The 21764-nt window shown below is 47.3% G+C and overlaps 1 protein-coding gene across 4 annotated transcripts in view; it reads left to right on the top strand.

Annotated features, from left to right (window-relative positions):
• Window positions 1-21764, top strand: part of LOC132455142 (histone deacetylase 4-like) — a 181008-nt gene that overhangs the window by 122250 nt on the left and 36994 nt on the right. For all 4 annotated transcript variants that reach the window (XM_060048870.1, XM_060048873.1, XM_060048872.1 and 1 more), the window contains 2 exons: window positions 422-528; window positions 6616-6753. In XM_060048870.1, coding sequence (XP_059904853.1) covers window positions 422-528; window positions 6616-6753 — 245 coding nt within the window. The remainder of the gene's footprint in view (window positions 1-421; window positions 529-6615; window positions 6754-21764) is intronic.

Below are 21764 nucleotides of genomic sequence, written 5' to 3'. Positions count from 1 at the left end.
CACACACACACACACACACACACACACACACACACACACACACACACACACACACACACACACGCACTGCTGAATGCCTCTTACTTTCATTGAGTATTTATAATGTACTAGAATCTGAGAGCCTTCGGATCTTTTCTTTTGCATTTTGTAATGACTTCAGTTCAGAACTGTGTTACTAAATGTGGGTGGGTGTGTGTCTCTGTATGTCTATCTTTGTGTGTGTGTGTGTTTCTGTGTGTTTTTACGTGTGTGTGTGTGTGTGTGTTTGTGTGTGTGTGCATGCGTGTGAATGTGTGTGTGTGTGTGTGTGTATGCGTGTAAATGTGTGTGTGTGTGTCTGTGTGTTTCTACATGTGTGTCTGTGTGTGTGCGTGTGTTTGTGCATGTGTGTGTGGATGTGTGTTTCTACCTGTGTGTTTAGACTCTGTTTGTAGCAGTGCTCCCGGCTCTGGCCCCAGCTCCCCGAACAACAACAGCTCCTCTAATATCCCCAACGAGAACGGCATCGCTGTGTGCTCCAGCGCCGAGGTAACACACACACACACACACACACACACACACACACACACACACACACACACACACACACACACACACACACACACCCGCCCGGCTGCACGCCAAAATGACCAAACGCACAAAAACACACACACACACACACACACACACACACACACACACACACACACACACACACACACACACACACACACACACACACACACACACCCCAACACACTTTGCCGATCCGGCCCCAGGAATGTCTCTATTTCTCAGGAATTACCAAACCGCTCAGGTCCGTTCAAAGCCAAAAGAGGCATTTATTAAATGAATAACAGAAAATGCGTGTTTGCATATTTCTTACGTGTATCGGTATCGGCCGATCATTTTTTTCAGTATCGGCCTATTTTTTATTTTCTTTTTCTTTTCTTTTTTGTTGCCGTGATTTAGACAGTTCAATAAATGTAAATTTTTCTAAATTGACACATTGTAACATTTTTATCATCATTGTGTCATTTTTATGATGTAAATTGAGGGAGGCTTAGCCAGGAAATCCAAAGCCACATCTAGAAAGCTGTAGGGTCTGGCAACGAGTAATGAATATGGCCCAACTCGAGGGGCGGCACCAACCATGCATTTGAAAATATCACTGGATAGCACACATTGGATAACACTATGACCAATCAGAAGAATACAAGGGGTGACGTATCCAGACCAGTAGAGCTAACCAATAGATAAGACTCTTGCCGTATCCGGTCGGTAAAACAGCGACGCTTTTGGCCCGCCTATATTCATACATCGATGTGATTGATTAATGTTCTGGGCCAGGGGAGGCCCAGAATATATTGCTCGTTCCCAGAGTGACTCGCTGAGCAAATTCAAATTGTGCTCTCGCGAGAACTCTGGATTTCCAGGGTACTATTGGCTCCAAATATCGGCTCAAGAAAATCAGTATCGGCGTATCGGTTATCGGCTAAGGCTGATGAAAATAAATCGGTAACGGTATCGGCCCTAAAAAATCTGTGGGGTAGGCGTCAAAGTCCGAGTCCTCATTGAGTCTCCGGATGTCATTGCAGGATCTAAAAGTCCCATCGGGTTTGGGGACCAGCACGACAGGGCTAGACCTGTGCCGTGTTCCAATATCCATACTTCCATGAGTACACTTAAATGTCGTACACTATCCGTACTCACTGTGTGCTAATTTTCAGATGTCAGTGTTGTTCCAAATCGAAAACTCCATAGTGCACTAACCGGAAATTACGATTATGACCGCCGCCGTGGCTCCTCCCCCACAATAAGCATTCCGCTGTGTACGGGGAACTCTTTACGCCTAGCAGCTATAATAAGCTATAAAAGCTGTAAAAACGACAAAATGACTATTAATGCAGGCTATGTGGAAACTGCACCGACTTTGGCTCAGCCTGGCTCCGCCCTCTTCCGCTACGTAGCTAAGATGGCTGCCGTTGAGTACGAAAAGTGTACATCGATCCAGACTTCACGATTTAACCGTTTTGAGTACACTATCCAGTACACTTATTTTCGTCCGAACTGAATTGGAACGCCCTACGTACTCAAACTAAGGCTAGTAGGTACGGATAGTATGGATATTGGAACACGGCACAGGCACTGCTTGACTCCTCGAAGACTCGGAGCTGGAGCATTCTGACGACCTCCTCCCGGATGGCGTTCCTACGGGCTTCTGGGACCCGGTAGGTGGGGACGCGCACCGTGACCGCTGGCGCCGCCTTGATGTCTTGTTGTGCGACCCTGGTCCTCCCGGGTACTTCTGAAAAGACATCCTGGTGCTGTAGGATGTCTTCCTCGAGGTCTTGCTTCTGGGCTGGGCTGAGGTCTTCTCCCACGGGAACCACAGGTATGTCGCGTCGGGCGGCCAGAACCAGGGGTGTCGGTGCCGGTGGGTTAGCTCCCGTCTGCCACTGCTTCAGCAGGTTTACGTGATAGAGTTGGGTGGGTTTGCGTCTCCCGGGCTGTTGTACCCTGTAGTTCACCTCCCCCGCCCTGTCGACCACCTCGTAGGGCCCTTGCCACTTGGCCAAGAACTTGCACTCTGCCGTTGGTATGAGGACCAGGACCAGGTCGCCGGGCCGAAATATGCGCAGCTGGGCTCCCAGGTTGTAGACCCGGGCTTGAGCTTGCTGGGCATGTCGGAGATGGTCCCGGACGATGGGCCAGACCTGCGCCATGCGGTCCCGCACCTGCTTCACGTGGTCCACCATAGTGCGATGAGGGGATGGCCGACTCTCCCATGCCTCCTTGGCGAGGTCGAGGAGTCCCCTTGGTCTTCTCCCATACAGCAGCTCAAAGGGGAAGAAACCCGTGGAGCTTCTTTACCTGGAGGAGGCTAAGCAGGTCCTTCATTAACCGTGACATGAAACAAGACCCCTGGTCTGTGAGTACCTCCCTGGTTATCCCTACCCGACTGAACAGGAGCATAAGCTCCTTAGCCACCGCCGTGGCGGCGTGGAGTGGCAGGGCTTCCGGATACCTGGTAGCGTAGTCCACTAACTAAAATGTACCGATGTCCCCGGCTGGTTTTCGGGAGAGGCCCGACAATGTCCAGAGCTAACCAGTCGAGTGGTACTTCGATAATGGGCATGGGTATTTAAGGGTTCCGAACCAAGGGTCTCGGGGCAGTACCCTGGCAGTCGGGGCATGTCTGACAGTACTGAACAACGTCTTTTTTCACCCCGGGCCAATAAAAACGGTCTAAAATCCGGTCCCTGGTTTTGTCCATGCCTAAGTGGGCTCCTAACAGATGTGAGTGTGCCATAAACAGCACTTTGCTGATATAAGGCTGGGTACCACCAGTTACTCGATACAGCAGACCCCCCCTGGTTCTGAAGTGACGGTGTGTGGCAAGCAAATCACGACTCCCTCGCTTGGCCGTCGTGGGCGAGTACGTGACTCCTGGCGTGCTTCAAGACGTCATCCTGCAGCTGGGCACTGGCAAACTGTCCGGGTCAATCCGTTCCCCCCCCCCATTTGAAAAAAATCCGAAAACTCGGTGAGAGGGGAGCTCTCGGCTTCTCCTGGTGGGCCGGTCTGCTCGGTAGCCGTCAAGGTATCCGGAGGGTCCAGGGATGGCCCTGTGGGTCCCGCTCGGGGGGTTGCTCCCGTTGAGTGGCCTGGGGTACCCGGTGGGGTGGGGCCATCTCCCTCGGGTCCGTCGTCCTCTGCAGATGATTCTGCTGGGGTTGAGTTGACCACCCGAGCACCATAAGCTGGTCTGCCTGTTCGTCCGTGCCGTCTTGGCGGGTCCAGCGGTGGTCGGTAACCCGGTTCGGGGTTCCGCAGTCTGTGGGATATGGGGCAGTCCCTCCCAATGAATTTGTAGGGGCACGGGGAGGTGGGGCAAGATCCCGGCCCGTGCCGTCAACATCCCTCGGGGGGTCTGCACTACCACATGGCAGGTCCCTCGGGTCCGTCGTCCTCTGCAGATGATTCTGCTGGGGTTGAGTGGACCACCCGAGCACCATAAGCGGGTCTGCCTGTTCGTCCGTGCCGTCTTGGCGGGTCCCGCGGTGGTCGGTAACCCGGTTCGGGGTTCCGCAGTCTGTGGGATATGGGGCAGTCCCTCCCAATTAATTGGTAGGGGCACGGGGAGTTTGGGCAAGATCCCGGCCCGTGCCGTAAACATCCCTCGGGGGGTCCGCACTACCACATGGCAGGTCTCGTACGTGCGGGTGTCCCCGTGCACACTGGCGACCTCGATGGGCTCCCCTCGCTTTCCCCCAGCTAGGTCGGGGCGCAGGAGGGTCACGATACTGCCGGTATCCAGGAGTGTCCTTATTCCCTACCCACACTGGGAGGGTTGGGGCCCCGGGTTCTGATGCTTCTGATGCGCCCAACAGGTGGTCAGGAAACACGGCCCTGACCGTCCCACGTCGGCGAAGGCCAAAGGCATGGATACGTCCCTGTTTCCGGGACACTGTCGTGCAAGGTGTCTGGTCTGACCGCAGCCGAAGCACCGTCTATCCTCTCGGGGCTCCTGGGAGAGGGCCGGCGGTCTCGGTTTGGGTGATCGTGGCAAGGGATTCGGTCCTCGTCGGTCCCTTTGCGTCTCGGCAGGCCGTGAGGGGTTCCGGACGCTGAGCCACCTGCCAGTTCTCCAGTTGCAGGACCAGCTCGTCTTCTGTGTCATGGTGGTTGGTGGCAAGGGTTCTCCGGGCGTCTGGCGAGAGCTGACGGACGGTATTGTCTATCAAAACCCAGTCCAGGAGGCTGGGTCCATCGCTGTCTGTGAGCCACATCCGGATCAGCCTTCCGTGTTGGAGATTTGAGTCCGCATGGCGCCTCGGATGTCAAATCGCCATTCGTGGAAGCCCTTGGCCCTGGCGGCGAAGCTATGGCCATAATATGCCAATATCGCCTATTTCAACGCTGGGTACTGACTGGCGCACTCCGGCGCCATATCCTGGCTTGCCTGCTGTGCGGGTCCGGTGAGGGAGGGGGGCAGGATGTGGGCCCACCGGTCCTCCGGCCAGCTCTCCCGATGTGCTGTCCTTTCGAAGACCTCCAGGTAGGCCTCCACGTCGTCGTCCGGGCCGAGTTTGGTGAGGCGGCTGGTCGGCGCGAAGGTCAGGGATTCACAAACTGCCTGTTGGGTGTGGCGTAGTACCGCCTCCCGGAGAAGGACGAGGCTCTCAGTGGTGTCACTCTGGATGGCGGCTGCCAGGGCTTGGTCCCGTTGCTGACGCTGGGCGGCGGCTGCTCCATCCGGGTTCTTCATTGGCGGGTGGGTTTGTAATCCTGAGTAGTCCGTAGCCTGGTCAGAGTGCCTGCATTCTCCACCATATGTGGCGACCCGACCCCAGGAATGTCTCTCTTTCTCAGGAATTACCAAACGCCCAGGTCCGTTCGAAGCCAAAAGAGGCATTTATTAAATGAATAACAGAAAACGTGTGGGTCGGTGCCCATAGCGGGATAAACAAAAATAATACAAATGGCTCCGTGAGCAATGGTAATGTCAATGTGATTGTCTCTCCGGCCGGGCCGGCCTTGTCCCTGGAGAGGGAGGTCGTTCCCGTCTGGAACGCTGTGCCGGCGGGGCGTTCCTCGGGAACGCTGGGGAAAGGTTCGCTAGACCCCCTTGATGACCCGTCCGTATTGGGTCCTGGAGGTTTCCTGGTTCTCTCGTGCTCCCAGTTCTCCTCCCTAAGAGAACCTGTCACAGCCTTCTTAAGGGTACCTGTTCTTCCTCGTCCTCCGCCACAGGTGTTCTCCATTGCGCCGATTAGGGTGACGCAATGGACACTCTCTGGCTCTGACTGGTGGATATCGGCGGTATACGCCATCCAACACCTCTCTTTGGGACCGGGTTGCCACAACACACACAAACCCACACACACACACACACACACACACACCGGACACACACACTCACACAAACCCCCTGCCCGCTCACACGCATACAAACACACACACACCAGACACAGAAACACACACCATCAAACCAACACGCACGCACACGCACGCACGCACGCACGCACGCACGCACGCACGCACGCACGCACGCACGCACGCACGCACGCACACACACACACACACACACACACACACACACACACACACACACACACACACACACACACACACACACACACACACACACACACACACACACAGACCTCAGCCCAGCCCATATATTCAATCTCTTTAAATTTGCCCGCATTGCTAAATCGGTATTCATCCCAAGCCGACAGTGTGTGTCCATCAACACAGTCCCTCTAGCCTCGCACCCATACCACACTTCCATATTTATGCTACTGGTGACCCATTAGCCTGGATGCTAAATAATGCTATTGCTAAGGAGCTTTCCCATTTTTATTCATGCTAGTGAGTTCAGATGTATTATTGAGGAGCAGGAGAAAGGATTAGGCGATCGTCTTGCTCCAGGACGCCTGGAGCAACGGCATTAAGTGGGATAGAACCCGGAACCTTCCGGTGGGGGGGTCTGACACCAGTGTTGCCAGATTGGGCCAGATTTCCCACCCAATCTGGCATCCAACAAGATGCCAGATGGGGCGAGATTTCTGGCCCAATCTGGCAACAATGTCCGACACCCTAACCCCTGGCCTGCCCCCCCCCCCCCAGGTGTCCTTGGCCCAGCGGCTGAGCAGCAGCAGTGCGGACGGGGGCTCCCTCAGCCAGCTGTCCCTATACTGCTCCCCCTCCCTGCCCAACATCACCCTGGGCCTGCCCGCCACCGCCACGCCCAGCCCTGCCGCCAACGTAAGAAGGGAGTGGTTCACGTTAAGAGCTGGGACCTGGTCTGTCCGTCTGTCTGTCTCTCTGTCTGTCTCTCTGACGGTCCGTCTGTCTGTCCGTCCGTCCGTCCGTCCGTCCGTCCGTCCGTCCGTCCGTCCGTCCGTCCGTCCGTCCGTCCGTCCGTCCGTCCGTCCGTCCGTCCGTCCGTCCGTCCGTCCGTCCGTCCGTCCGTCCGTCCGTCTGTCTGTCCGTCCGTCCGTCTGTCTGTCTGTCTGTCTGTCCGTCTGTCTGTCTGTCTCTCTGATGGTCCATCAGTCTGTCTGTCCGTTTGTCTCTCTGACGGTCCATCAGTCTTTCCTTCTGTCTCTCTGTCAGCAATGTTCCCCCTAATTGTTCATGTTTCTGAGCATACACACAGACTCCCTGAGCATTGCTTGGACCTCTGTGAGCAACTTCAGGTGTTGAAGCTGAAGCCAAAGTCACTGACCATCCATCAAAAAGTTGTTTAGACAGCTTCCAACCCCCTCCCCACCCCCTCCCCTCCTTCAATCAAAGAACATTTTCTAACATGTTGGACAAATAAAACTTTTAAACTTGAACTTCTCTGCCTAGGCTGAGGCTGTGATGGTCCAGGTGCACAGAGAACTGCTGCCACTTCTGGGTCCAGGTCTGCACACTAGTGTTGGCTCGTTCGTTCGCGAACCGGTTCGAATGAACGAGTCTTTAGGACGAACGAACCGAACCAGTTCGTCTCTCTCGTTCGTTCGGTCGTCTCGTTCACCATTCGATTCACCGGAAACTCGACTGAACGAACGAACGAGTTTCTGGTAGCACTAACCCTACTGAGTCTGACTGACTCAGCTGAGAACCGTGCAATGGCGTGCATTCCATGATGCGATTCACCGTTACCGGAAACTAGGCTGAATCGCGAACGACTCCTCCGCGTTCAGTCGAGTTTCCGGTGAATCGATTCACCGGAAACTCGACTGAACTGGGAGGAGTCGTTCACGAATCGTATGTTCGTTCAGCCTGGTTTCCGGTAGCGTTAAATCGCATCATGGAATGGGCCCCATTGCACGGTTCTCAGCTGAGTCAGTCAGACTCAGTGGAGTTAGTGCTACCGGAAACTCGACTGAACGAACGAACGATTCGCGAACGACTCCTCGTGGCGAACTGAATCACGCGAACTGGGTCACGGAAACTAATCATTAAATCCACGGCTACTGCACACTGGGACTCCAGCTAGAGCAGGAAACCCACCAGCAGACAGAACAGACACAGACAAGGAGAGATACAATTAACACACAAAAACCTGAGATCATTACAATTTACAGGGCTTATTAAAATAATCAAATAAGAGCAGTAATTTCCGTTAGATTACTTTTAATTAGGGCTGATCTGGGACTTAAATTTCACCTTATTTTTCCCGTTTGTCCTTCTCACTTCTCCAGTGGTTGTAGACTTCGTCCAGTTTGATGGGCCCGTCTGCTTGCTTTGACTGGTCAGCCGGTCCAAATGTGCCACTTCAAGACGATTTCTGGATGCTGTTTTGATATGATTCATCAAACTAAAGTGTTGTGGTTAACTCTTGTCCTTTGTTAACCACTGTGTGGCTGAGCTTAAAAGTCTGACGCTTATACCAGATGTACTAAATCAAGAAATCCAGGTCCAGTTCGGTTTAAAGTTGAAAATTCCAATGGGTTTAATTAGACTAAATGAAAATACAAAACTCAAAAGTTCTTGCAGTAAGGTCAACATAAGGATTGGAAAGATAATCATGGGGTTCAGTTTGGTTCTCTGGCACAAGGTCAAAGACTGTGGCTGAATCCGAATACTTAGTACATACTATTTCTGTTCAGTGTCTACTACTTGACCGTACCACACTTGACTGTGTAGTACGGTCTACAGCTATACGTAGAACGCCTCCGAACGCTTCCGAACACCGCCGAAACTCCACCGGATGTTTGGAGATGACGTATCTCCCCTCAGATGCCGGCAAAATTACCTTGATAAGTTACCTGTTTTCCGTCTTGTCATCGTTGCTATTAAATTAAAAATGTCTCTTTTTACTTAATTACTTACTTTACTTTTTTACTCTTTTTAATGTCTCTTTTTTTCGCCGCTTTCTACGACGTCTTTCTGGTTTAGTCGGGTCAGCCATCTCTTCTTCGTTCGTTACCAGACTCCGGTTGCATTGTGGGATAGCGTAGTGAACTCCGTTGTTTACTGTGGCGGTAGTACGCATTCTGAAACGTTTTCCGTACTACACAATGCGTACTGAGCATTCGGACGCGCTATATTTGTGACGTACTACAAAATGCATACTATATAGCAGTCAAGTATGAGTATTCAGATTCAGCCCTTGTCTTCCTGCTCAAGCCCCTCCCCCCAGGTAGGGTTGCCTTTATATAGATGTCAAGGTCACCCGCATGGTCCAGCCACAAGAGGGAGATAACTCAGAGAAACACAAAAATTACAAAATAAAAGAAACTTTTGTCCTTCTTCATTCTGGCTCCTACATTCCGGCCCTTAAGTGTTTTAGGCTTTACAACTGCCAGAAACCTCGGGGTGGTACTGGACAATCAATTATCCTGCACTGCAAACATCACTGCGGTCGCCCGATCCTGCAGATTTGCACTTTACAACATCCGCAGAATCCGGCCCTTCCTCACAAGGGAAGCAGCTCAGCTTCTTGTCCAATCACTGGTCATCTCCCGCCTCGACTACTGCAACTCACTCCTGGCTGGACTTCCTGCCTCTGCGATTAAACCTTTGCAGCGCATCCAGAATGCGGCAGCGCGCCTCGTGTTCAACCTACCGAAGTTCTCCCATGTGACCCCCCTCTTCCGGGACCTCCACTGGCTCCCTGTAGTAGCTCGCATCAAATTTAAGACGATGGTACTGGCATACAAGGCAGTCGATGGAACTGCCCCTGCCTACCTCCAAGCATTGCTAAAGCCACACACCCCAGCTCGATCCCTCCGCTCAACTACCTCAGCTGGACGTCTGGAACCGCCATCGCTAAGAGCTAGCAAAGGCCGTTCAGCAAAGTCACAACTTTTCTCGGTTTTGGGACCTCAGTGGTGGAACGAGCTCCCTGCCGCCCTCAGGACCGCAGAGTCGCTCATTATCTTCCGAAAAAGACTCAAGACTCACCTGTTCAGAGTCCACCTCGACTCTGCATAGCCACCTTCCCACTTCTGACCACCATTGTACACTGTATTGTATTGTATTAGGGGTGTGAATCTTTGGCTTCAGACGATTCGATTCGATTAACGATTCAGTAGTTGGCGATTCGATTCAAGGACAATTTTTTTTTTTTGGAACGATTCGATTCAGTAACTTTGAACCAAAATTCTATATCCGTGAAATAAGCATGCAATAATGTGACACCCTGTCATGGGTAGATGTGTTGGAGCGTCTTGAACTAGGTGGAAAATCACTCAGGAGCCGACGAGAAGTTTGGAAAAAGATGGGATCTTTTATTTTCCCAATTTAAGGCCCATAAGGCAATAAAAATAAAACGAAAATCAACAAAAAGAAAAAATACTTTTCACTAAACAAACTGAATGGGCTTGAGAGTCACAAAAACATCAATTCGAACTTAAGCATACTGGACCTTTATATTATTGCTAGATTTTGGCGTAGCCAAAATATACAAAAACTGCAATAAACATAATTACAAAAACTCGCGGTCACTTCCGGTTCACCCGGAAGTTATGACGTTAATTTAAACCCCGTTGACGCGGCACACATTCCCTAATAGACGAGACGCTGATAAGACGAACATTTACGCTGTGTTAACATGTAACTTTTAAACTAAATAAACAAACCTGGAATTTGACAACGACATACTTGTTTGAATGGTTATTGCAACAGAACAGGTGACGTTAATGGTAAATGGTATTAAACAGAACGTTGTAATGATGGTACTTGGAAGATTGTATTAAACTGCCGTAGCGCGCATGATAAATGACATGGTTGATAAATGATTTTAAAACAGTAGGAAGGTAACGGAATACATAGTCAAACAAGACAAACACACACAGGCAACATTGACGGAAGCTATGCGCCCCGTCACACACCCCTTGTCAATTTTACCATTATTCTTTGCGAAGCCAAAATGCTTCCACACTTTGGATTTCAAGTTTGCTGGTGCATTAACAATCTCGCTGCCGCTCTCTGCCATGTTTGAAATGCACCAGTAGAGGGTGAGGGAGAAAAAAAACTCGTGGGACTTCCTTGCAAGCTGACTAGCTGATGACAGAGTTACGGATTACCGAGCTGCACTTCACAAAATAAACGTGTAAACTAAGTCTTAAAACATTAATCATAATCGATTCATACGATTTAAAGCATTTATATCGATTATTGGTGTAAGCCAAAGCGATTCATTCTATTTATTTATTTTAGCAGATCGATTTAGTTGAATCGGTAGGACTGACAATCGATTCATCGATGCATCGCATGAATGTTACACCCCTATATTGTATTGTATTGTATTGTATTGTAGTACTTAACTGTGTAGCAACTGCAGTAGCTGCTATCATGGCTGTAACACGGGGAATTGATTGACCTAGCGATCGTGGTACTTGCAATTGGTTCTATGAACATCCTTTCTGTACCTACAGCGATATATTGATGCACTTCTGACAAATGTATTTATTGTAAGTCGCTTTGGATAAAAGCGTCTGCTAAATGCCCTAAATGTCAATGTCAGAGGATGTGATGGTGATTGGGCGGTTAAGGATGGCCTCAATTTCGCAAAATAAGGTTTGCAGAACTTCATCAGTCATGGGTTTGTTGGTGTAAAAGAGAGTTTAGGACCCATCTTACAGACCTGATCATTCTCTCCCACACCCCGCCGTGGTGTGATGCCCCTGGTGGATTGAAGGTCCAGTTAATTCCTCTTTCTAGCATGGTATTTTAGATCTTACTGTTGTTAAAGTTGGACAAAGCCTTCCTCAACTCCTTTTCAGCACCATCTAGATTGGTGCCATTGTTGGACCAGATGTGCTGTACTTGGCCATGTCTGCGTATGAATCTCCTTATTGCGTGGATGCAGGAGTCGGTGTCGAGGGAGTATGCCATCTCAAGGTGAATGGCTCTGCAAGACAAACATGTAAAGATCACACCGTATCTTTTTAGTGAACTTCTCCCTCTTTAAGTTTCTATTGGACCAAAATAATCCATGCCCACATAAGAGAACGATGGGAGATCTGGTAGTGTTCTTTCATATGGCAAATTAGCCATCTTTTGTTCTCCGGGTCTGTTTTTCAGACGCCTGCAGATCACACATTTTGAGATGACACTCCTTGCTGCACTATTTCCACTTGTGATCCAGTACTTTCCGTAATTGACTAAGGACATAATTTCTGCCACAGTGCCCATACCTTTCATGAATATGGCGAATTAACAGACTGGAAATGTGAGACTGTTTGTGGAGGATGATGGGATACTTCATGTCTTCCGAAAGGTCCTCCTATTCTAATCAATCCATCTTTCAGCATAGGATCTAGTCTGTAAATTCTGCTACTTTTAGGAACAGTAGGTGGTGCCATTCCAAACTTCTCATACTCAACGGGAAAAACTTGTCCTTGAGTGAATGAAAGAATTGCTCTCTCAGCTTTCTCAAGGTCGTCAAGAGAAATGCACTGACCATTGAGCTTTGACTTAAAGGCTTGCAACTGAGACGTCAGATTCTGATGTTGTGAACGTGGCGTGACATCAGTGGAAAGGTGTTACCTTTTCGCAGCCAGAGCCATCAGGCTGCTTCCAAGCTTTTGATACCAGGCCACGGCTCTCACCAATTTGGCCCAGTCTGAGAAGGTAGGACTTGGCACGTCTTGAACTACAGCATTGCACACAAGAGGTAGAATTTTTACCTCTGGGTCGTCTTTTGACAAAGACGGATTGCCAGTTTCTATAGGGCAGGTATGCATTGGTTTCCAAAGAAATTCAGGACCGCAAATCCATCGTCTGTTCTCCAGGAACTTTTGCACGCTCAGCCCCCTAGAGGCCTCATCCGCCGGGTTGTGCTTGCTTTCAATGAACTTCCATTGTTGGACACTGCTGTTTTCTCTAATGAAGGACACTCTATTTGCGACAAAGGTTTTCAATCTTGCACTGTCATTGGCTATGTACTTCAATACAGCCTGACTGTCTACCCAAAACGTGGAACTTTGTATGGGAAGATGTAAGTCAGCATTGAGCAGTTTGTCTAGCCTAACTGACAGCACGGCATCAGCTAATTCCATTCTTGGGATTGTCAATTGCTTTAGGGGAGCAACTCTTGCTTTCCCTATCACGAAGCAGACATGTAGCTATCCCTGGTGATTGGTCATCCTAAGATAACTTACTGCCCCATATCCAATTTCGCTTGCATCAGCAAAATGGTGCAGTTCAAAGGACTGCGGTTCTCCAAAGTTATTGGGTTTGATACAGTGTGGAACACTAAAGTCAGACAGCTTTGGGAGATCCTGTATCCAATTAATCCATTGTTTAGACTGATCTGTTGGTATTGTCTCATCCCAACCATAGCCCTGCTGGCAGAGCTGCTGTAACAGTTGTTTGGCTGGGAGAGTGAGAGGTACTATGATACCTAGTGGATCATACACGGAGTTTACCATTGACATAATTCCTCTCTGTGTATGTGGCTTTACGGGAATTACGATGCCAAGCCTAAAAGCGTCATCTTCCACGCTCCACTGAAGGCTTAGGGCACGGTCAGTTGGCAATTGCTCTTTGTCTAGGTCTAAAGACCTGATGTCTTTTCCTCTTTCCTCCTCCTTTATGGTTGACAGCACAGCTCGGTTGTTGCTCACCCACTTGGTGAGTTGGAATCCTCCTTTGTTGCACAACTCCGTCAGGTCTGCTGTCAGCTGCACTGTGTCCTGTACTGTGGGCAATGAGGTCAGACAATCATCTACATAAATGTATGCATTATTGTATCTGTCACCTGTGTTCTTGTATGTTGATTGTCCTCAGCAGTTCTTCGCAGTGCAAAGCTGGCACAACTTGGGGAGGAAACTGCTCCGAATAATTTTACCAGCATGCAGTGGTCTATTGGGTCCTGTTCAATGTCTCCGTCTCGCCACCATATAAAGCGCAGGAAGTCTATGTCTGACTTGGACACCCTGACTTGGTGGAACATAGATCTAACGTCGGCCATAACTGTGACGGGTTCTCTCCTGAACCTGAGCAAAACTCCAACTAGTGAGTTGGTAAGATCAGGGCCTTGCAACAGTTCTGAATTGAGTGATGTGCCCTGGTACACCGCTCCACAGTCATACACCACCCTGAGTGTGTTCTTCTTAGGATGGTATACCCCATGATGTGGAATATACCAGGTTCTTCCCGGAGCTCCCTCCATTTCCAGCTGCGGGACAGGCTCTGCGTATCCCTGGGTAATGACATCATTCAGAAAAGCAGTATATTCGTTATGGAAAGACTAATTTCTCTTAAACTTTCTCTTCAGGCTTTGGAGACGTTGCATGGCAATGTGGCGATTGTTGGGCATTAGCACATCATCTTTCCTGAAGGGTAAGTTAAGAGTATAGTGACCATCAACTAATGAGACTGACTAACTTGCTATTTCAAGGAATCTTTTATCCTCAATAGAGTGTTCACGCTTTTCCTCTGAGGCCTTCTCATTAGAGTCGTGATTGTACTGGTTGACGAGCAGCGTCTCAAGATTTGCAATAGAGATCCTGTTTACTGTGGCAGACTGACAATCATTGTCGATAGAAGACTTACTACCTCTCAAGGGCCCATTGATTACCCACCCCACTAGGGTCTTCACTGCATAGGGTCCCTCACCCTGACTTTTGGTAATTTCCAAGGGCTCCATGATCTTTGAGGCATTCATTCCTATCAACAGTTCGATGTTGCCATCTATTCCTGGAATATTGACCTTTTGCAGGTAAGGCCACCTAGCAAGATCCTGTTTTGAAGGGATATTGTCAGCAGTGACTGGCATTTCCTTTTGTGTGAACACATCGGGTAGCTGTGTGAAACTGTCTCCGTCGAGTCTGGAAATTTTGAGTCCTGAGACCACGTATGTGGGAACTCTCTTCTCATTACTCATTGTTCGCAACAAGATGTTTTTTTTCTGCCTTGGATATTCAACTGAGACATAAGGCAAATAAGGCAAACGTTCAGTGCAAAATGTAGCTGAGCTACCTGGGTCAAGGAAAGCATACACTGAGAAGATATTTTCTCCTTTGCCAGCTTTGATCCTCATCGGCAATACTGAAAGCACGTTAGTGGACCCAGTACCAGCCCCAGTACCTAAGCTGGCTACGGTCTTAACTGCCTCTGACCTGACACCCTTTTCATGTTGGTTTGTCCTTTGTTCCACATTTCCAACGTGGAGGAGACTGGGGTGCTGTTTTGAACACACTGTGCAGGTAAGCTTTTGTCTACAGTGTTTGCTGATGTGGCCTTGAGTTAGACAGCCGAAACAGAATCCCTTTTCTTTAATGAAGTCCAGCATCTCTCTGTGTTTCTTTTCCTTAAATACTCTACAGTTCTATAATGTGTGATTGCTGTTGCAACTGTAAGTGATTACCTTTAGGTTGCTGAGTGGAAAGAATGGACGCACTAGTTGAAAAGCTATTTCTAATTGATTTGGCTTTAATTTGCGGCCTTTCTGTGGCTCTGATGGGCCTATCCTGAATGTTACCATGAACTGGGTCAGAGGCGATCCTCACTTGCCTCGAGAAATGAAACGACATCAGAGAACTGAGGTCTTCTTTTCTGTCTCTCCTGAAAGTCACACACATAAGATCTCCCTCTTTCTCTGAGTCTGTAGGGAAGTTTCATTATCAAGATTTTGATGACAAGTTCATTTCATGAGAGTATGTCATTTCTTCCATTGCATTACAACAGCTCCTCAAGAATATCACAAAACACTGCAATGTCTTCAAATCCCCAGTTTTGTTTGCAGACCATTCTAACGCCTTTGTCATGTATGCAGAAGTGATTTTAAATTAATCTCCATAGTGCTCCTGTAGCAAAGCTTTTGCCTTTTCATAGCCTCTGCATGGGCTCATGTGGAGACAGCTCCTCACCAGGTCTCTAGGGAGACCACTGGTGTACTGATCAAGAAAGCCTATCTGCACTACTCTTGTCTTTTCCTCAATTATGTGCTCAAAAGCTCTTATGAATGGTCTGTATGACAAAACATCTCCACTGAAGACTGTTATTTCTTTTTGTGGGAGAGTAGACAGTTTTTGTTGCTTTACAAGCATGGATGTTATATCATTTTGACGTTGAAGGATATTGGCTAGTCCATCATCACTCAAAATGCTTGCGGTCAACAACTGATCAGAGGCCATGCTTGTCGCTTAAGGGGGACTAATCTTTCATAGTTTCTAGAGGACTGGATGCTTGTACATCCATGCTTTACAAGCATGGATGTTATATCATTTTGACGTTGAAGGATATTGGCTAGTCCATCATCACTCAAAATGCTTGCGGTCAACAACTGATCAGAGGCCATGCTTGTCGCTTAAGGGGGACTAATCTTTCATAGTTTCTAGAGGACTGGATGCTTGTACATCCATGCTTTACAAGCATGGATGTTATATCATTTTGACGTTGAAGGATATTGGCTAGTCCATCATCACTCAAAATGCTTGCGGTCAACAACTGATCAGAGGCCATGCTTGTCGCTTAAGGGGGACTAATCTTTCATAGAGTTTCTAGAGGACTGGATGCTTGTACATCCATGCTTTACAAGCACGGATGTTAGATCATTTTGACGTTGAAGGATATTGGCTAGTCCATCATCACTCAAAATGCTTGCGGTCAACAACTGATCAGAGGCCATGCTTGTCGCTTAAGGGGGACTAATCTTTCATAGAGTTTCTAGAGGACTGGATGCTGGTCCTTCTAACACCTCTACCGTCTCTCTCTGGAATAGTCTGAAAGTGGACACCGTCCCTTGGCTGTACACTTGGGGTTTGCATCATGGAAAAGGCTTTGGTAATTTTGTCTAAAGACAGAAACTCACTCTCTTCTGCAACACTTTTCATTGACATTTCATCCAAGTAAGCATTCATTCCATCTTTACCTTCACCTTGCAGGTTTTCATCAACTTGTTCGGCGGTGTGTGTCTCCGCTGCCGGATATGGCTGATGTTCCTTAGAAGATGGTTTGGCTGTCCGACCTTTTGCTGCCTCGGCTTCTTGCTGCCCTTCCTCCGCATATGAGAGGACTGCAATTCTAGTGGATGTCGCTGCCAGATGTGTTTTTAGCTCATGGGCCTCTCGCTTTCACTTAAGTGCTTGTAGCTCACTTCTCCTTCTCCTCTAATGCATGCTTTTCTTCCAGGGCATCCATTTTGACCAAAATGGCCGCTCTTTCAGCCTCTTCACGTAGTCTTACAGATGTAGTTGTAGATCTTGACCCACGGCTTGAGACTTGTGATACACTGTCCTTTGGGGTAATCTCCTCCTCCTGGGGTATAACAGCTCCAGACGCTCCAGATATCCAGGAATACACAGAGGAGAGAAAAGTGTTAATTTCCTTGATTTTAGGTTCAACCCATTCACTGTCATCCTTCTGTCTTTCTTCCTCTGTCAGAAGCTCCTGATAATTGTCTTGTAAGGTCTTAAACTTTTCAAACAAGTCTTTGTATGTGTGAAGGTCTTCTCTCACTTCATTAAGTCCTGACACATCTTCCATTAACTGAATCATGATATTCTTTCTTCTAGGTAACTGAGAAAGCTTTGCTTTTCCAGCCTTTTTTGCTTTAGATGCCTGGTTACTGCTTTCCATTTCAGTTCCAGTGCTTTCTAGGTTTTGGTCACTATATGTTCCTTTCCAGTAGCTCCAGTGACTATTTCTTCCTCAGTACATTCAGTAACTTCCTCTTCTTGCGCAGTAACTTCAGTAACACTTTCCTTTTAAATTGAATCTGCCATGCTTGATTATTGATGCTTATTGACTATTCATCAAGTGTTCCAAACAAATCAGTATTCCACTCCAATAGCATACATCCTAAAGCTTGAATGAATCTTCAATATTATCTAATCCAATGTCAGATATCCTTAAGTAGGGGTGTGAATCTTTGGCTTCAGATGATTCGATTCGATTAACGATTCAGTAGTTGGCGATTCGATTCAAGGACAAACGATTCGATTCAGTAACTTTGAACCAAAATTCTATATCCGTGAAATAAACATGCAATAATGTGACACCCTGTCATGGGTAGATGTGTTGGAGCGTCTTGAACTAGGTGGAAAATCACTCAGGAGCCGACGAGATGTTTGGAAAAAGATGGGATCTTTTATTTTCCCAATTTAAGGCCCATAAGGCAATAAAAATAAAACGAAAATCAACAAAAAGAAAAATACTCTGTACAAATGTGTTTGCTCAACCATTTTGTTGTGAGCCCTGTAAAAATTGTTTTCTCGACCATTTTGTTGTGAGCCCTGTATGTTTCTAGCTTGCTTGGTTGCAACCATATAAACACCTTTGTTTCCATGGGTGTTTTGCTGTTCGTCTGTCTCGTCCCCCAGATACAGACTGAATCCCCGAATCCAGGTTCTTGTTTATTTAGATTATTATGTTGGCCAACACTCTTACACTGATTGTTCTGTTCAACCTAAGATAAATCAATTATAATCTAGGATATAAATTCTCCCCGTCAACTATAAAAAAGGATGGATTTATGTTTATTGCAATACAAATACACCATTTTAAAAATGTATAACCTTGCCTACACTTTATGAACATCTACTTCGGACATGGCTCCACGCATTCGCCGGCTTCTTTGAAAACAAATGCACATGGCTTGCGTAGAAGTGCATGGGGAAGGGTCGTCAACGAGTTGTTACGACAGTGTTGTAAAATATCTACTACGAAGCTGTAGGGGGGCGCTGTGTAGAGAAATGTGCGTGCAAAAAACAAGAATACAGCGAAGAAATGCCCGAAGTTGCATAGTGGGCCTTTAACATGTAACTTTTAAACTAAATAAACAAACCTGGAATTTGACAACGACATACTTGTTTGAATGGTTATTGCAACAGAACAGGTGACGTTAATGGTAAATGGTATTAAACAGAACGTTGTAATGATGGTAGGCCTACTTGCAAGATTGTATTAAACTGCCGTAGCGCGCATGATAAATGACATGGTTGATAAATGATTTTAAAACAGTAGGAAGGTAACGGAATACATAGTCAAACAAGACAAACACACACAGGCAACATTGACGGAAGCTATGCGCCCCGTCACACACCCCTTGTCAATTTTACCATTATTCTTTGCGAAGCCAAAATGCTTCCACACTTTGGATTTCAAGTTTGCTGGTGCATTAACAATCTCGCTGCCGCTCTCTGCCATGTTTGAAATGCACCAGTAGGGTGAGGGAGAAAAAAAACTCGCAAGCTGACTAGCTGATGACAGAGTTACGGATTACCGAGCTGCACTTCACAAAATAAACGTGTAAACTAAGTCTTAAAACATTAATCATAATCGATTCATATGATTTAAAGCATTTATATCGATTGTTGGTGAAGCCAAAGCGATTCATTCTATTTATTTATTTTAGCAGATCGATTTAGTTGAATCGGTAGGACTGACAATCGATTCATCGATGCATCGCATGAATCGTTACACCCCTATCCTTAAGCTTAGTCTTCAACAGTCAATTTTCAAGCAATTATCAAATACATTGAGGGGAGTATACTCATACTCTAAAACAATCAGGCCATGTGTTCGACTGCCTGCATCCAGTCCATCCAGATCTTTCTCTGCTTCCAGTTCCAATCCAGTGTTTCTTCTTGGAATTACTTGGAAGGAGTCTTTGACTTATGTTGTGGTTAACTCTTGTCCTTTGTTAACCACTGTGTGGCTGAGCTTAAAAGCCGATGCTTATACCAGATGTACTAAATCAAAAGAAATCCAGGTCCAGTGCGGTTTAAAGTTGAAAATTCCAATGGGTTTAATTAGACTAAATGAAAATACAAAACTCAAAAGTTCTTGTAGTTCAACAGGTCAACATAAGGATTGCAAAGATAATCATGTGGTTCAGTTTGGTTCTCTGGCACAATGTCAAAGACTGTGTCTTCCTGCTCAAGCCCCTCCCCCCAGGTAGGGTCGCCCCTTAGATAGATGTCAAGGTCACCCGCATGGTCCAGCCACTAGAGGGAGATAGCTCAGAGAAACACAAAAATTACAAAATAAAATAAACTTTTCTCCTACTTCATTCTGGCTCCTACATAAAGCCTCTCTCACAATCTGCACTGGATGCTTGAAATGTGCCACAAATATCCACAAGCTGCGAGATCCCCTTTAGCTCCTCACAACTAAGTGCTGCAGCCACCATATCTGAGAATGTGCTGATTGACCCTTGTTTCAGTTTTTGCTTCATTATGTACTTGAATTCAGCATATTGACTGTTAATGGCCTCCATAGAATGTGAGTGGTGGAGAATGACCTCATACTTCTTTGCCAGTGTAGCAATGTCTGTTGATCCATACTCAAAACTGATGTCTGAGCTCAATGCTTCAATGTCCAATGCAGACCACTCCTTTAATTCATCCTCGGGAAAACGAGCATCCAAGTGATCACAGAGCTTACGAATAAAAAGAGTAATCTCAGCTGTATTTCTGGCATCAGCTGATGAGGTCCTCATCACCTCTTTGACACGGTCACTCCACTGAACATCCTTCTCATCGTTCAGGTATTGGGAAAGCAACTTCTCAATCTTTGCTCTTGCAAAGAAATTTCCTTCCATCACAGTCAGGTTGCGTCTTTGAAAAGAAAGGCAGAGTTGTGCCAGCTCGCCCAAAACATCTCCCAGAGCAGTGAGAGTAACCTTGAACTTTGAATCTCCCAGCTTTTTTGTAGCAGTAAATTACCACTGGATCTCTGTTATCACTGGATTCTCTCTTGCAGTATTCTTCAAGAACAGTGTAGTTCCTCAGAACAGCATTCACAGCTTGGTGGCGCGACAGCCATGGCACTTCGCTCAGAGGCCTGAATGACAATGTATCCTCATCGAGAATCTTTGCTAGGTCCTCGATTTTGGCCCTCTTCACAATTGACCGAGAGAAAGTGGAATATACAGTTCTAAGAAGAGTTTCCACATCTCGCATCAAAGGCACATCTTTCCAGGCATCATCAATGCCCTAGTCCTCTCTATGGGCCACGCAATGTTGTTCTGTTAGGTGTGGTATTTGCCGCTTTAATAAAGCTGCAACTCTGTTGTGCTTTCCTAGCATTACTGAGGCGCCATCGGAGGTCAGCATCACCATTCTCTGAAAGTCCAGTCCATGCTTGGAGTAATACTGAGTGATTGCCTGCACAATATCGTGAGCAGTGCATGCTGTCAGCTGGATGATGCCGCCAAACACAGTTTTATAGTTGACGTCATGTTCCTCCCTGTATTTTATATATAGGACTAGCATTTTGTGCACTGTTATGTCTGTGCTCTCATCTGCTATCAGGGTATGCCAGGGTGCATTTTTTCCATTGCAGATCGTCTCATTCTGCACTATCTCATTGATTGAGTTCACAAATTCAAAGGCATAATTTTTGCTTCGCCATTCTTCTGGTATACTCACATACTTTGCCATGTGATCGTGGATTTGTTGAACCGACAGCATTGATGCATTCATTTTGATGGCGAGTAGAGTATTGTCGATGAGAATTTTTACTTGCTCTGGGTTGGATTTATTTTTGTGTGACAGCTCGTTCCTCTTCTCTCGATCTTTGGTGCTCTCCTGCAATAGTGTACCGATCCCCATTCCCATATTGCGTCTTCGTACAATTCCAACAGCATTCAAATTACTTTTCTGCTGAATGTGACGCTTGAGGTAGTCCAACTTCCATTCAGTCCACATTTTTCCCTCCCAAAACTCGCCCGTTACTTTGGCTTCACAGCATGTTTTACAGAGCAGCCCTTTCTCGCTTGAAAAAGAAAAAATCTCATCCAGTTTCATCTCAATTTCTTCTGTTCGCACATACTCCGACAGCCTTTCCATATTAAAAGAACCGCATTTCTTTTTGACTTGGTGTCTGGA

Source organism: Gadus macrocephalus, chromosome 4, assembly GCF_031168955.1.
Source record: "Gadus macrocephalus chromosome 4, ASM3116895v1".
NCBI classification, from domain to species: domain Eukaryota; kingdom Metazoa; phylum Chordata; class Actinopteri; order Gadiformes; family Gadidae; genus Gadus; species Gadus macrocephalus.
Note: the sequence above shows the minus strand (reverse complement) of the source record. Positions and strands in the feature narration are given on the sequence as shown.